Below are 14,496 nucleotides of genomic sequence, written 5' to 3'. Positions count from 1 at the left end.
GAATGAACAGGATATAGTTGTTATTTGACTGATGAATCTGAAAAGTGAAAGAAGATGTAAACGTGGTGTCAGTACAGAGACTGAGGTGGTGTTCACACGGCAACAATACGACTACGGATCCTGGAGCAATGATGCAGATTCAGCATCGCATTTGATTGATACCAAAGTTTTGGGGTGAAGAACTGCATCCTCTCTGTATATGAAGTTCCTGAATGCAGTTAGGCCCCGCCTCTCTGTAACCTCTTACTCCAGTCACCTCTTTTTAACAGTGGATGGGGGACACAGCTCCACATACAGGCCTGGCATATTTACTACAGCGATCATAGTGGTATTCAGCTGCTCCGTTTAAACATTGAATTCTCTTGCGCCCGATTGATGTGGATGGAGGCTCCGTAGTCGTATCGTGTCCTGTTGCAACCATCTGCACAGGGGCTGAATACTGGAGGAGAAGTGGTGGGATGGCAGGAGGTCAGTTGTAGATTGTAGTAAATGAAGGCAGTGACAGATGAATGCGGTGGCTGGCTCACCAAAGGGAAAGCAATAATTAAAGTAAAAAAGGACTCATTTTCAAAACACACTTTACAAGTGATAAATGTCTCATTCCACCAATAAGAACATAACTAACACGTCATGTGACTTTATCAAAGAAGTATTTTAGTTTTTCCTGGTAGGACATTGCCGGCCACAGTGATCAACCAGTGGAGATGTGTGAAAATGATAGAATCTGATTTGTTGGACCAAAGGAATAAAAAACTACAAGAACTATTTTTAATTTAGAATTTCCTCACTCTTGGGGAAAAGTTAGAGAGAGTTTTGTTCTGAGCACAGACGTTGGAGTCAACATAGACTGGACCACACTTATAATTAGAAGTATAACAAGAGGAATATCAATTTTATAAAGGTGTAAATGTACAAGAGCAGAAAGTATTGCAATGAAAAAACTGCAATAGGAACCTCTGGTGAGCCCTATGATACACAGGAGGAAGTGGAGAAAAATGGTCCTTTTATAAAGGTGGAGCATTTACAGGTTTTACTGTAAACAGGGGGTCAGATTGTGTGTGTGTGTGTGTGATTGTGTGATTTCAACAGAAGGACATGTATCTCTGCGTATGCTTCTGTCTCTGTTCCGTCGTGTCAGTGTTTAAAATACGTCCGTTCTTCTTTAAGTCGACCCTCAATCGTAACATTCATTATCTGAGGGCTCGACTTCAACGTGTAGAAATGTGCGATTAACTCATTAAAATCCTTTTCACATCATTGTCAGTAACTTTAACCGTGTCCCTGTCCGATAGTAACGCATGGCGATGGCAGTTAATTTAAAACAAATATATTTATACCTCAGATATAGTTTTGTTTTTGTATCATATCATTTTATTTTATTTTATTGTAAATGTTAAGCGGTTGTGTTACAGAAAAGAAAACAAATGTTTTATCTTTTTTAGTAATATTATTCTGTACAGGTTAATCAAACTGCACTATTAAATATATGGAGATAAAATAAACTGTGTGTCTGATGATGCTACCACAAACAATACACATACTTCTTTTCAGACCAAAGATATATGGGATTTTTGGGGGGAGATTTGCTTTTGTAAGTTGTCCAGGCGTCCTTCAACACTACAGGCTGTTCTAGAGGCTGACATCTTGTCAGATCCACGGTGTGAATTAACTGAGGATTTCCCTGCTCTTCTTACATGCATGTCATCCTCACCGCAGCCGTCTTCTTCCACCACTAAACCCAGGATCAGAGCATCGAACCATGAGCTGCATGCGGGCGGGTTTGAACTGGCCTGGTCCAGGGTGATCTCACTCCTTGTCTTGTTCTTACATAACCGTTTTGAAGAGCAGAAGACAATGGGGTCCATTGTACCACATCTGGTCTGGGGTAGCAATGAGAAGAGAAGAGGGATAAAACATAACTTAAATTTGAGGGATAATCTAGAAAGTACATCATTTTTAAATTGTCCAGATACATACGTACACAATAGATTAGTTATTTGAAAAAAGAAAAATTAGGAAATGAAAATGGCAAAAAAGAACAGAATTTAACATATTTTCCCATGCCCTATAAAGTTGCGGGGGAAAAAAAACAATGTTAGCCCATTTAGTTAGCCATGAGAAATAAACTTTGAAGGTAGCTAAAAAGCACAAAACGCTCAATGTAAGAGCATCCAAACCTCATCCAAAACCATATTTGTTTTCTTTACCTAATGCAGTTCTTTTAGAATAAATAACATAACATTTCTTAAACGAACAGAATTTTCTCTCCTTTTTTTGGTAGTGTCCTACATTTAACTGCTGCTGTGTTTTTTCGTATATGCACATGTGTATGTACTTCTGCTCGGAATGCAAACACCTCATGGAGATTATGCAGTGCTAGATAAGGCTTCCCCAACGTCAGCATCAGCCACACATTCCTGTACTGTTGTTTGAGAATCAAGTGTGGAAGCTTTCCCACATTGATAAATAATGTGACTGTGTGTGAACACTTGCATATTTGTGTGTGTGCGCACGTTGTTTTTGTCAGTTGGTCAAGCGTTTATCAAAAGATTCTAAACTGCAGACACGTTTTTTTGTTTTTTATTTTTTAAATACCAGACCAAGTGATCAAAATAAGACCATTTAAACTAACCACCTGCATTCTGGTTACATTCTTCAATCAGATTACAAAAGTGACCCCTAGCATGACTAGTGGGTACGTGTCTCCTCACAAGAAATCCCACTTACATGGCAAATATCTGAGGGGAACACTGGGTCATGTATCTCAGTGTGTACTGGCATGTTCCATTAGATGGCTTGTAGTAATGTTATGGCAACCAAAATGGTATGTAATCATCATACGACTGTAGTTAGACCGTCAACATAGACATGAAAAGAAGGGTTAGTCACAGTTTGTCTCTTGTCATTTCACAAATATATCTCAATGGTCCAGGAATTCCAACGTCTGAAAGCAAACATTTGTAGAACAAGTCTATCTGTTTGAGTTCTTCTAGGATATTAGGTCAGTGAATGCAGATTATGAATACCATCCAGAGTATGACGATACAGGTGTTCAAATGGCTGAGTTTTGTTGTAAATTTAAAAGAAAATACTAACATGACAGCCGTAGACAGAAAGGACATTACAAGTCACAGTGTTAATGGAAATGTATTATTATCATGGTATTAACCTCACCGTAATAGTCAGTTTGCGTCACTCTTGCACTCAGGACGCATTAATGCATGACAAATATCGCAGCTCAAACAAGAGTGGGTCATGTCTTCATACACTATAGAACACTGCCATCTAGTGGATGCTTCTCGCCTGTTGTAGGGACAAAGCAGTTAGGCGCTATATGGTACTTCAGAAATATTTTTATAATGTTGATCCTTTCATTTCAGTTAAGCGATAAAAACAAATTTCTTTAGCTCTGCACTGCTTTTCAGCGTATGTATTAATTGCTAAACATACCTTACCCATCCCCGTTTACTGTACCGCTACAAGGCAATACTTTCTTTCACTGGTAAGATTGGTAGGGTTTTTTATTATTTTATATCGATTAAAAATACTAAAGTATGCATTTTTCATGTATTTATATGTATTTATATGGGGCCACGGATAACGATAGATAAAGGTATTGTAGAGACAATATTCCAAGTTTTGAAAGCAGGCGCCGCACTCAACTGTTTCTTTTTCCGGTGAAGCACAGTTCCCTTGGCTAAACACTACGTCCTTTCCGTAGTTACGAAACTTTGTAACTCGTGTTTTGTAACCTCGGCGTTTGGACCAATCACCACACTGGGATGTAATCACGTGGCTGTGTTTTTATGTAACAAATGGATGCCAGTAGTAAATTCGGTTTACTGTACTGGCAGCACGCTGCTAGATATGACTCCATACGGAGAAATTAGACGCAGGAGAAACATACAGTATTTTTTTTAGGTTTTAGAGGTAACAATGTCGCTCCAGTTGCAAATGGAGGACACCGCCGAGGGGAGAAGCAGCTTCTTCTTCGGCCAAGCTGACTCAGATAACGGACCGGACGAGGTCGACTACTATCCTCTTATATTAAAGAAAGCTAATGTATTAGCATCACAGGACTCACTGAAAGATGCTATTGACTGGTTTTTAGCAGCTATGCACTATGGACCCGTACGACCTGAGGACCTGGGCACTTTCGTGGACTGTATTCTTCGTAACTTTAAAAGAAAAGTGGTCGGAGCAGATGCCCCATCGGGACACAACCGGGACAGCGACCCTGGGGACGTGTTTGACTGTCCCAACTGTCACTGCTTCGTTGGTGAAGCAGTGACTGTGGCGTGTGGACACTCGTACTGTAAACGGTGTATACAGCAAAGGCTACTCTCCAGGTGTAGACTGTGTGGGGAGAGTGTGCACTTAAAGGAGAATAGAGTCAACGTGATTCTGAGCGGATTGTTAGAGAAATGGTTTCCAGAGGAACTGAAAATGTCTAAAACACTTAGCCAAGTGGGCGAGCTGTGCAGGAGAGAGTGCTACCAGGAGGCTGTGTCGCTAGCGACGGATGTCACCAACAGCAGCGGTGAGTGCTAACCTTAAATAACCTCTTAAAGGGGCCGTTCCTGGGCCACTTGAGTGTATTTTTACACGGTCCCCATAGACAACGTTAACTGTTAAGAATTTGAAAAACTAACTATAAAATGCTAGGGGACATCGGCGTTTCACAAGTATTTCAAATGTGTCGTTTCAACGTCTTTCTCTCAGTTTCACTGTCAGCAGTGTACGTAACAAGCCTCGACCTCCTGCTTACGAAAGTATACACGAGGAGCATGCGCACTTACCGCAAATTGCATAAGGCAGGTCGTGACATATTTTGTTTAATTAGTTTTGTAACATAACGGAAGTGCGTATCAGTTTTGTAACAATACTTTAGTACCCATTTGAAATATTGCTGCAAAATCATGTTCATGCCGATATGCTGTTGAAGTAGCTCAGAAGAAATACACTGGCAATATGCACTGAGAAATATGTTTAATACATGCGTAAGGTAAAATCACTCGTAATAACATAATTTATGACAGAAATGTACTGTATATTGGTTTAAATAGTACGCTAATACTTCGATAGCGGCTCTGATTCTCAGATTCATTCTGTCACTTTTAATCAATACATTTATTTTGTTCTGCAAATGAGTGTTAACCCCCCATTTTGTGGACAAATAATGAAAACAGAAGATGGAAGAAATAAAATTGAGCATTATGTAAGATAACTATATGCAAAAAAGATGAACACAATTAATGTCTGTACTCCCATGTACAGTATTTCAAAATGTTTTGTTTGTTTGTTTTTCCGATTTTCCTGGTTCACTATCATTAGAGTAAGCAGATTTCACAGTATAACATACGTGTTCAAAGAAAATGTTCCTAACTAGCACTAAACATTTTGTTCTTGACCCTGATGATGTTTGACCGTATGGAACCGTCCACAGTATTTGGGTCAAGTGATTTAATGGCCAGATGACCCATGTTACTTAAACACTGCAGTCCAGTAAAGACTTCCATTGTTAAGTAATCACTTAGGTTGACACATACCAACTTAAAATTCCTGCCCCTGCTTACTGATAATTATCGACACACCAAAAAATATAAATATATAATATAATTTACCTCTTTTAAATTAATTATTAGTAAGGATATGCCCTTTTATGTTTGTATTTTCAAATGTCTTGCAGATCCAGACATGGTAGTGGTAGCACGTCTATCCCGTGCAGAGGCATACATGGGTCTCAAACAGTACGATCTAGCTCTGGAGGACACAGAGTTTTGTTCCAGTTTCAACTGTTCTGCAGAAGTAAGTTACTCACAGGTCCTTCACAGGTGAAGGTGTCTATTCCAAAAAACATATTTGTAAACATAATTCATTTATTAAAAGTAAAAACAAAAAACAAGATATAAAGAGGACACATTCACTACCCCCAAGGATTTTACAGCATGTTTGCAACTTACTGCAACTTAGTCTGATATTGTTAGCCCTGGCTGCTGTACCAAAGGAGGTACAATTTAGGTTTCATCAAGAACCATTAGCTCTGGGTACATGAAGTGATTCTTCTCAAATGGCTCAATGATAATTGGATTTTCATCAACTGTGAGACATGGTGTAACCTGGCATATCCTGTTTTGTCTAGCTGTTTGTATCAATTGACATGTTAATGAACTTAATGATGTGATATATATACACATAAATATGAAATAATGCAGCAGTGTATTGTTTATGTCTTTGGATTATGCTAAACCAAGGTATGTAACACATGTAAATGTAACATTTTGTCTGTTTCTCTACCTTGTTCGGTTAGGCTTTGTACAAGAATGCTATGGTGCTTCATGAAATGGGCAACATGGATGAATCTCTCCGAGTATTTCTCCGGTGTTTGGCTGTGGATGAGGATTTCCTTTCAGCTAAGAGACAAGTTGAAAAGGTAAGAAACAAATATAATCAAAGAAAACAGAACATCAACCATGTTGATCTAAAATTAAAGTTTCATTTAGTTCAGCACACATCATTCATCATCTATCAGGGAGGTCCAAGATGAAATTATGAACCGTTAATTCCACCCTGTGACTCTGCTTGTAAAGTAATTAGTATGTAAAAAAATGTAACCCAATAATTTTGGGTCGGTTGTTTTGACACCTCTGTTTATTCTTATCCACCGTGTGAACCTTCTGATGCTGAGAATTCAGCATGCTGCCAGGAACATCATGTTATGTTTAGGCTCCCTTAAATCAGGCTTAATAAGGCTCAAAATAACTTTTTAGCACCCATGTAATAAAAATACAGAAAAACAGTTTATGCCAGCCTGTCTGGAAAATGACTCATGAGTGGTAGAAAATAGAAAAAGTCACGTCACTGTCAGTGCCGTGAAATAAAAAAATAAATCACAGTTCAAAGCCTAGGTTAGGTAGTTTAATTGACCTGGACTAAAATGTTGATATTAAATGTCTTTTTGATGCTGTCACCTATTGTTACATACTTAGGTTCAAAACATTAATTTGACCACACACATCTATCGCATCTTTTGTCTTTAACCTCCTTTACAGAGGACGTGTCACAACTCACAATTTAATTAATTAATTAAGTAATACTGACATCATATTTCATATTTTATCATATTTAATTGTTTTTATAAAGATCCTGTGTGACCTGCTTTCCACTGCTGATGAGAAAGTCAAGCTGGGCATGAGGGAATCAACACAAAGCACATCACCTCATGTACGCAGCAAAACCATCATGGCTGAAATGCAGTGCCAACTGCAACACCAGGCCCGAGCTTCCTCCGCACACTCGCACACTGACAATCAGGTAATATTGAGGATGAAACTTTTTAAAGTACAGATATAATGTTATGTTGTTTGTTGTTTATAAAATGTATTCTGTTTTGTCTCTTTATCCAGAAAATCAGCGAAAGTCTGGAGGGTAAATTTCTGAGTCGCGCTCATTCCATACGTGTTGACAGCCTAAAATCAGAAGAAGGTCTGAAGAGAGTTTTCTCTGCTCCTCAACTGAGAACACAGGAAAAGGGAAGCCTGCTCAAGAGGAAGTTGTCTTTGTCAGACGTGGAAAATCATGTTGTGGATCGTGCAAATATCAAGCACAAAAAGCAAGGTTTGTTGTACTACTTTATTACCAGCATTTTATTTTTTTTTATTTTTATCATATTAGTTTAACCCATATGGTAACTAAAAGGACCACAAGTGGCGTTTCTTAGGGCCTGTAGGGATTTTAAAGATTTTTTCTTGTGTATTTTGTTCTGCTAATCTTTATAGCTCAGATACCTGTGGTAGAAATGACACTTACCTGTAAAAATCTTTCCCTTAATGTGCTCAGGGCTTTCTACAGGTTTTAAACAGCTGGTTGCCAAATCAAACATCTGCAGAATTGTTCCCAAGAATCTCTTGGATCCAGTTGACTTTGAGTGTTCCCTTTGCATGAGGTAAGGACATTGCTGCTTTCATTATTTGACTTTCCTACCACCTAGAATGTCTTCAGCCAGTTGATTGTCTCATGTCCGTTTTTAACAAAGGTTGTTCTATGAGCCTGTGACAACACCATGTGGCCACAGCTTCTGTAAGAACTGCCTAGAACGCTGCTTGGACCACACACCACATTGTCCCCTCTGTAAGGAAAGTTTAAAAGAGGTGAGAAAACCATTATTTGTTTTTTTTGTTCAAGAATAACAATGGAATGTATCTATGTTGTTTTCTTTATTACTCATTGTTTGACATCTTTGACTTCTAGTACCTGGCGTGTAGGAAGTACAAGGTGACAACTGTCTTGGAAAAGCTGATCAAACAATATTTCAATCCAGAATATGTTGAACGAACAAAGTTTCACCTGGAGGAGACCAAAGAGCTTTCTGAGTAAGTAACCGACGAATTAGTGACACCTTTTTTTTCTTTTCTTTTTTACGGTTTTCATCACTAAGTTGTCACATGTACTCCTTACACAATAGTCTTATGAGTTGAGAGTGTCTCACTGGTTTTACTTCTACTTCTCATCCTCAGCCTGACCAAGAATGTGCCTATATTTGTGTGCACTATGGCGTATCCCACTGTGCCTTGCCCTCTACATGTCTTTGAGCCACGTTACCGCCTCATGATCCGACGCTGCATGGACACAGGGACCCGGCAGTTTGGGATGTGCATAAATGATCCTCAGAAAGGGTGAGACTGAAGTTTTAGGGAAAAAAAATATTTAAAATTAATTTGATTGCCCCACCCACACACACACACTTTGTGAACCACTGGTATAGACTTTTATTTGATTTTGATATTTAAGTATTTTATGTTAGACATCTGCAGAATTATATTTCCAAAATGACCATTTCTTTATTTAAACTGCAGGTTCGCAGATTATGGTTGCATGCTGATCATAAGGAGCGTCCACTTCCTGAACGACGGCCGATCAGTGGTGGACACAATTGGAGGAAAGCGCTTCCGTGTCTTGTCACGAGGAATGAAGGACGGATACAGCACGGCTGATATTAAACACCTGGAGGATACAAGGGTAAGAATCAAGGCATATAGTCCTGCAGATACTTTTCACAGCATTTTGTGGTTCTCATTCATGGTTTTATTTCAGGTGGAGGACAGTAATGAGCTGAAGAATTTACAAACACTGCACGATGCGGTCTACGAGCAGGCCCGGGTCTGGTTTCAGAACCTTGAGATCCGCTTTCATAATCAGATTCTGCAGCACTTTGGAGCCATGCCAGAGCGAGAAGATGATATTCAGGTAAACTCAATCAGTCATTGTCCATTTCACTTTCCAAGAATGTGAACACTATCGTTCAAGGTTGATCTTTAGAATTATTTTCTGACTCTAGTAAAAATTCTAAATAGTGTAGACTTCCTGACTGTTGAATATAGGATAACGATGAGGGATTCCACTCCACAGGACAAGCACAGGGTAGAATCTATTGACATTTGACATGACTATTAAAATACATACATATTACACATACACATAAGTCAAGGCTAAATCAATCCAACCTGTTTCGAAACTGGTTTGCACAACAAACAGTTTTTGATTTGTTGACAACTTAAGACCTAATGAAATGGTTCATCAAATCTTTGTGATTATGTTTCCATTGGTTATTTAAAAAAAAAAAACAGTTGGCTTACATGCTGTCCCCTCCTCTAGGCCACCCCAAATGGTCCTGCCTGCTGCTGGTGGCTGCTGGCCGTCCTGCCCATCGACCCAAAATACCAGCTCTCTGTCCTCTCCATGACCAGCCTCAGAGAACGTCTAGTAAAGATCCAGCTCATACTGACATATCTGCAGAGCATCCCCAACAACTAGAGCTTCCGCCTTGTGCAACCAATTGTGAATGTGTTGGAGCAATGGTTGAGCAATACAAAAAAACTGACCCTTATTTCACCTGCAGATTTATCCTTAAGTGTCCAGCTCCCTTTTTTTATGTTTGTAAATCCCATTCAGTAGGATGGACGAGAAATGGGGCAAGAGGCAAGGGCTTCACCACTGTTTATTTAAAGAAAAATGTCTAAATTTGCCTTTAGCTATGACTTTTATGTTGATATGTAGAAGGGACAAGTTATTGTGAAGGTGAAAAAGTTTTCACATGCAAATGTAAAGGACCCACTGAGAGAGTATTTGTTTCTTCCAGCTTTTGAACATCATGAAGCCTAAATGTTAACCTTTTGCAGTAACTGTGAACAACAAAGGCCGCTGCCTTTGGTTCAGCATGAGATTGTTCTGCTAAGAGCGATACATAATGTGTTTCTTCCATTTGGTTTGGAGTTACTTCCAAGGTGTCGTGCTGCGATTGGCCACTGTGTGCCTGTTCATCTAATGTCATCCTGGTCAAATCGTCCATGTTGTCGTCTCTAACAGTAAACAGCTGTTAAGATCTCCATCATTCAGTCCTTCTGTCATTAGCCTTTAAAGGTGTGACTGGATTGTGAACCTTCATTCTGAATGGTGATATTTGTATTGGCTCAAAACCAAATATTCAGACTCCCTCAACTATTTAAATAGTATAATTTATTATAAACAGAACTATATTTCTATAACTGACCACTTGTCCGTATGAAAGATTCAAGGGAGGCTCAAATATGACAAAATATACAAGAACAACATGTATCTCCAGTACCAGGTCAGCACTATTCTTCATCTAAAGCTGCTCTGTCTGCCTGGACCAGAGCAGCTGCAGTGCTTTACTTAGGAAACTCTTTGCCTTACAGCATTTTGAAATATATAAAAATATTACACTGCATTAGCACAGTTACTCTTCCCTTTTGCCGTCATAAGAAGTACTTTTTTTTTTGTCATCTCTTTTAGAGTTTGAGGAACTGTGTGTTTATATTGTGTATTTAAAAAGGCTGTTCACGTGAATCATTTGTAAAAACAAACTAAGCTTCTTTTGCTATTTTCTATTGTTTTGTGCAGACATTTTAATTTAATAAATGCACCTTTTTCTGACTTGACTGTCTATTTTTGTTCTTTTACACCTGTCATGTTCTTCTCATTCCTCAGGTTACACCGATAATTAACCATGAAATATGTAACAGATTGGAGAACAACAGCCTCGACTGTGAAATGGTTATGTGCCAGACATTCTGGTGTCACTGTTTCCAAAAGCACAACTCTCCTGGGATTTTACCAGTGTAGTCAGACATGATAAATGAAAAATGAAAATGTTCAGTAAGTGAATAACTTACTGTGAATAAAACAATTTGCTGACGAGAGGACAGATTCACAGACAGTTATTTTACTGACAGAGGCAGCGTACATCCAACAATTACAAAGAAAGAATAAGAACAATTAGTTCATGTTTTCGTCAGTCATGTCATTATGTTCAGGTTGAAACAGATGATTCCCTGCTACATAAAATCTACATTTGTCAGCATTAAAGTGCTGGTGGTGTAGGTGTTCTAGTCCTTGTGTTTATACTCATGAATAGGCACCTCTTAGCTATTGTACAGTACGTTCCTCTATGTCACACGGCCAGTGCAATTAATAGAATTATCATTGAGATTTTGAGTAAAATTATCATCAAAAAGACACTGTTGGAAAAATTATTATTGAAATTATTTCCGATATGTGGCGCTCTGCAAATACACCTCACTGCCTCACGTACTTAATGAGTCGCGCACGCGCACTCCCACCCCTTCAGAACATTTACAGGTGCGTTGTGGCGTAGATCTTTTTAAAAAGTTTGCAAGTAAAGGCGACAGACAAAGATGAGAGACAGAGAGAAACACCAACGTTCAGTAGGCAAAAAAGTAAGTTCACTTTTCTGCACCAACACAACGGAATTTTTTAACCAACTAAAGGTTAAACACCGAGTGACTTATGTCAAACTACGACAGCTCTTCAAAGCAGTTAAGCCAAAGTTACTAAACCACTATGACGTACTCCATGACGCATCCCAGCCATCCGTAAAACACGTATTCTGTAGTTTAAAAAAAGTAGTCCGAGCAGTATTTATTCAAAGCTTTTTGTGTTCTTGTTGACTGGAATTTATTAACCATAGTTTTTCAGAATGTTGAGCACATGTCTACGATATTTAAATACCTTTCAATGTATTACTATAATTACCATATAGCCTATGTCACGTTTCCTACTTGTCTCAAAAGTAGGAAACGTTTAATGTTAAAAATGCCAATTGTTTTATTTAGCATAACAAAATGGAGGACACAGAATGTGTTCGAATCCCATTCTCATGGAATGTAACCTTCTTTCGCTCTGTATTTACTCACAAGCGTATTGGCGTACTTTCATTGTTGCAAATATCCTTCTTGCAAACTCTGTTGCCAACATGGAATGTAGAATTTTCGAAAAAAAAGGCAAAAAAATGTGGTCATAGCATGACGAGGTGGCCGAGTGGGTAAGGCGATGGACTGCTAATCCATTGTGCTCTGCACGCAGGGGTTCGAATCCCATTCTCGTCGTAATGTAATCTTATTTTCCTCTGTATTTACTCACAAGCATATTGGCGTACTTCCATTGTTGCAAAGATCCTTCTTGCAATCTCTGTTGCCAACATGGAATGTAGAATTTTCGAAAAAAAAGGCAAAAAAAATGTGCTCATAGTATGACGAGGTGGCCGAGTGGTTAAGGCGATGGACTGCTAATCCGTTGTGCTCTGCACGCCTGGGTTTGAATCCCATTCTCGTCGAAGGGGCATCTTCTTTTCCTCTGTAATTACTCACAAGCGTATTGGCGTACTTTCATTGTTGCAAATATCCTTCTTGCAATCTCTGTTGCCAACATGGAATGTAGAACTTTCGAAAAACAATGCAAAAAAATGTGGTCATAGTATGACGAGGTGGCCGAGTGGGTAAGGCGATGGACTGCTATTCCATTGTGCTCTGCACGCCTGGGTTTGAATCCCATTCTCGTCGTAATGTAATCTTATTTTCCTCTGTATTTACTCACAAGCGTATTGGCGTACTTTCATTGTTGCAAATATCCTTTTTGCAAACTCTGTTGCCAACATGGAATGTAGAATTTTCGAAAAAAAAGGCAAAAAAATGTGGTCATAGCATGACGAGGTGGCCGAGTGGGTAAGGCGATGGACTGCTAATCCATTGTGCTCTGCACGCCTGGGTTTGAATCCCATTCTCGTCGAAGGGGCATCTTCTTTTCCTCTGTATTTACTCACAAGCGTATTGGCGTACTTATATCGTTGCAAATGTCTTTCTTGCATCCTATGCTGCCAACAAGCCATGTCAAACTTTCAAATAAATTTGTAAAAAAAATTTGTTCATAGCATGACGAGGTGGCCGAGTGGGTAAGGCGATGGACTGCTATTCCATTGTGCTCTGCCCGCATGGGTTCGAATCCCATCGTCGGAATGTAATCTGCTTTTGCTCTGTATTTACTCACAAGCGTATTGGCTTACTTTCATTGTTGCAAATATCCTTTTTGCAAACTCTGTTGCCAACATGGAATGTAGAACTTTCGAAAAACAATGCAAAAAAATGTGGTCATAGCATGACGAGGTGGCCGAGTGGGTAAGGCGATGGACTGCTATTCCATTGTGCTCTGCCCGCATGGGTTCGAATCCCGTTCTCGTCGGAATGTAATCTTCTTTTGCTCTGTATTTACTCACAAGCGTATTGGCATACTTTCATTGTTGCAAATATCCTTCTTGCAAACTCTTTTGCCAACATGGAATGTAGAACTTTCGAAAAAAGAGGCAAAAAAATGTGGTCATAGTATGACGAGGTGGCCGAGTGGTTAAGGCGATGGACTGCTATTCCATTGTGCTCTGCACGCCTGGGTTTGAATCCCATTCTCGTCGTAATGTAATCTTATTTTCCTCTGTATTTACTCACAAGCATATTGGCGTACTTCCATTGTTGCAAATATCCTTTTTGCAAACTCTGTTGCCAACATGGAATGTAGAATTTTCGAAAAAAAAGGCAAAAAAAATGTGCTTGTAGTATGACGAGGTGGCCGAGTGGTCAAGCGAAGAAGGATAGATGGAAACAGCAAAAGCAGTTTTATTTTTTCTTTATAATATCCTGAGTAACACATTGCTACAATGCCCAATGAACACCACTTATGTGCTCATAGTATGAAGAGGTGGCCGAGGGGTCAAGGCGATGGACTGCTAATCCGTTGTGCTCTGCACGCATGGGTTAGAATCCCATTCTCGTCGGCGTGTAATCTTCTTTTCCTCTGTAATTACTCACAAGCGTATTGGCATACTTTCATTGTTGCAAATATCCTTCTTGCAATCTCTGTTGCCAACATGGAATGTAGAATTTCCGAAAAAAAATGTCAAAAAAAATGTGCTCATAGTATGAAGAGGTGGCCGAGGGGTCAAGGCGATGGACTGCTAATCCATTGTACTCTGCACGCATGGGGTCGAATCCCATTCTCATGGAATGTAACCTTCTTTCGCTCGGTATTTACTCACAAGCGTATTGGCGTACTTTCATTGTTGCAAATATCCTTTTTGCAAACTCTGTTGCCAACATGGAATGTAGAATTTTCGAAAAAAAAGGCAAAAAA

At 39.2% G+C, this 14,496-nt stretch overlaps 2 protein-coding genes, 1 long non-coding RNA gene and 8 other non-coding genes across 11 annotated transcripts in view; 10 read left to right on the top strand and 1 right to left on the bottom strand.

Annotated features, from left to right (window-relative positions):
* Nucleotides 1-1,363: 1,363 nt before the first annotated feature.
* LOC107989070 (uncharacterized) lies at nucleotides 1,364-3,547 on the bottom strand. The gene is made up of 2 exons (XR_001760604.2): nucleotides 3,175-3,547; nucleotides 1,364-1,880 (listed from the first exon to the last, which is right to left on the bottom strand). It is a non-coding gene; the product is annotated as an uncharacterized LOC107989070 (long non-coding RNA).
* A 253-nt stretch (nucleotides 3,548-3,800) lies between these two features.
* On the top strand, nucleotides 3,801-9,868 carry lonrf1 (LON peptidase N-terminal domain and ring finger 1). Its single transcript, XM_008317116.3, has 12 exons — nucleotides 3,801-4,540; nucleotides 5,690-5,808; nucleotides 6,311-6,433; nucleotides 7,144-7,314; nucleotides 7,407-7,617; nucleotides 7,840-7,945; nucleotides 8,036-8,150; nucleotides 8,251-8,372; nucleotides 8,517-8,675; nucleotides 8,856-9,018; nucleotides 9,094-9,246; nucleotides 9,655-9,868. Exons 1-12 carry the CDS (start codon nucleotides 3,937-3,939, stop codon nucleotides 9,811-9,813), a joined length of 2,205 nt encoding a protein of 734 aa, XP_008315338.1. The 5' UTR covers nucleotides 3,801-3,936; the 3' UTR covers nucleotides 9,814-9,868.
* Nucleotides 9,869-11,382: 1,514 nt separating this feature from the next.
* doc2g (double C2-like domains, gamma) overlaps nucleotides 11,383-14,496 on the top strand; it is a 59,345-nt gene continuing 56,231 nt past the window's right edge. The window contains exon 1 of the mRNA XM_008317119.3: nucleotides 11,383-11,756. The gene's annotated coding sequence lies outside the window, so the exon portion shown is untranslated. The remainder of the gene's footprint in view (nucleotides 11,757-14,496) is intronic.
* Nucleotides 12,344-12,425, top strand: trnas-gcu (transfer RNA serine (anticodon GCU)). Its single transcript has one exon. It is a non-coding gene; the product is annotated as a tRNA-Ser (tRNA).
* On the top strand, nucleotides 12,571-12,652 carry trnas-gcu (transfer RNA serine (anticodon GCU)). The gene has a single exon. It is a non-coding gene; the product is annotated as a tRNA-Ser (tRNA).
* On the top strand, nucleotides 12,797-12,878 carry trnas-gcu (transfer RNA serine (anticodon GCU)). Its single transcript has one exon. It is a non-coding gene; the product is annotated as a tRNA-Ser (tRNA).
* On the top strand, nucleotides 13,023-13,104 carry trnas-gcu (transfer RNA serine (anticodon GCU)). Its single transcript has one exon. It is a non-coding gene; the product is annotated as a tRNA-Ser (tRNA).
* Nucleotides 13,250-13,331, top strand: trnas-gcu (transfer RNA serine (anticodon GCU)). The gene has a single exon. It is a non-coding gene; the product is annotated as a tRNA-Ser (tRNA).
* On the top strand, nucleotides 13,473-13,554 carry trnas-gcu (transfer RNA serine (anticodon GCU)). Its single transcript has one exon. It is a non-coding gene; the product is annotated as a tRNA-Ser (tRNA).
* On the top strand, nucleotides 13,699-13,780 carry trnas-gcu (transfer RNA serine (anticodon GCU)). Its single transcript has one exon. It is a non-coding gene; the product is annotated as a tRNA-Ser (tRNA).
* trnas-gcu (transfer RNA serine (anticodon GCU)) lies at nucleotides 14,059-14,140 on the top strand. Its single transcript has one exon. It is a non-coding gene; the product is annotated as a tRNA-Ser (tRNA).

Source organism: Cynoglossus semilaevis, chromosome 9 (assembly GCF_000523025.1).
Source record: "Cynoglossus semilaevis isolate Cse_v1.0 chromosome 9, Cse_v1.0, whole genome shotgun sequence".
Taxonomy (NCBI): Eukaryota; Metazoa; Chordata; class Actinopteri; order Pleuronectiformes; family Cynoglossidae; genus Cynoglossus; species Cynoglossus semilaevis.
This window is presented reverse-complemented; position numbering and strand designations above follow the sequence as displayed.

Excerpts from the sequence above, each read along its gene's own strand:
- lonrf1 (XM_008317116.3), top strand. The coding sequence starts at position 3,937 with ATGTCGCTCCAGTTGCAAATGGAGGACACCGCCGAGGGGAGAAGCAGC. Across the intron at positions 5,809-6,310 it reads GTTTCAACTGTTCTGCAGAA|GCTTTGTACAAGAATGCTAT; the intron begins GTAAGTTACTCA and ends TTGTTCGGTTAG. Across the intron at positions 9,247-9,654 it reads AGCGAGAAGATGATATTCAG|GCCACCCCAAATGGTCCTGC; the intron begins GTAAACTCAATC and ends CCCCTCCTCTAG.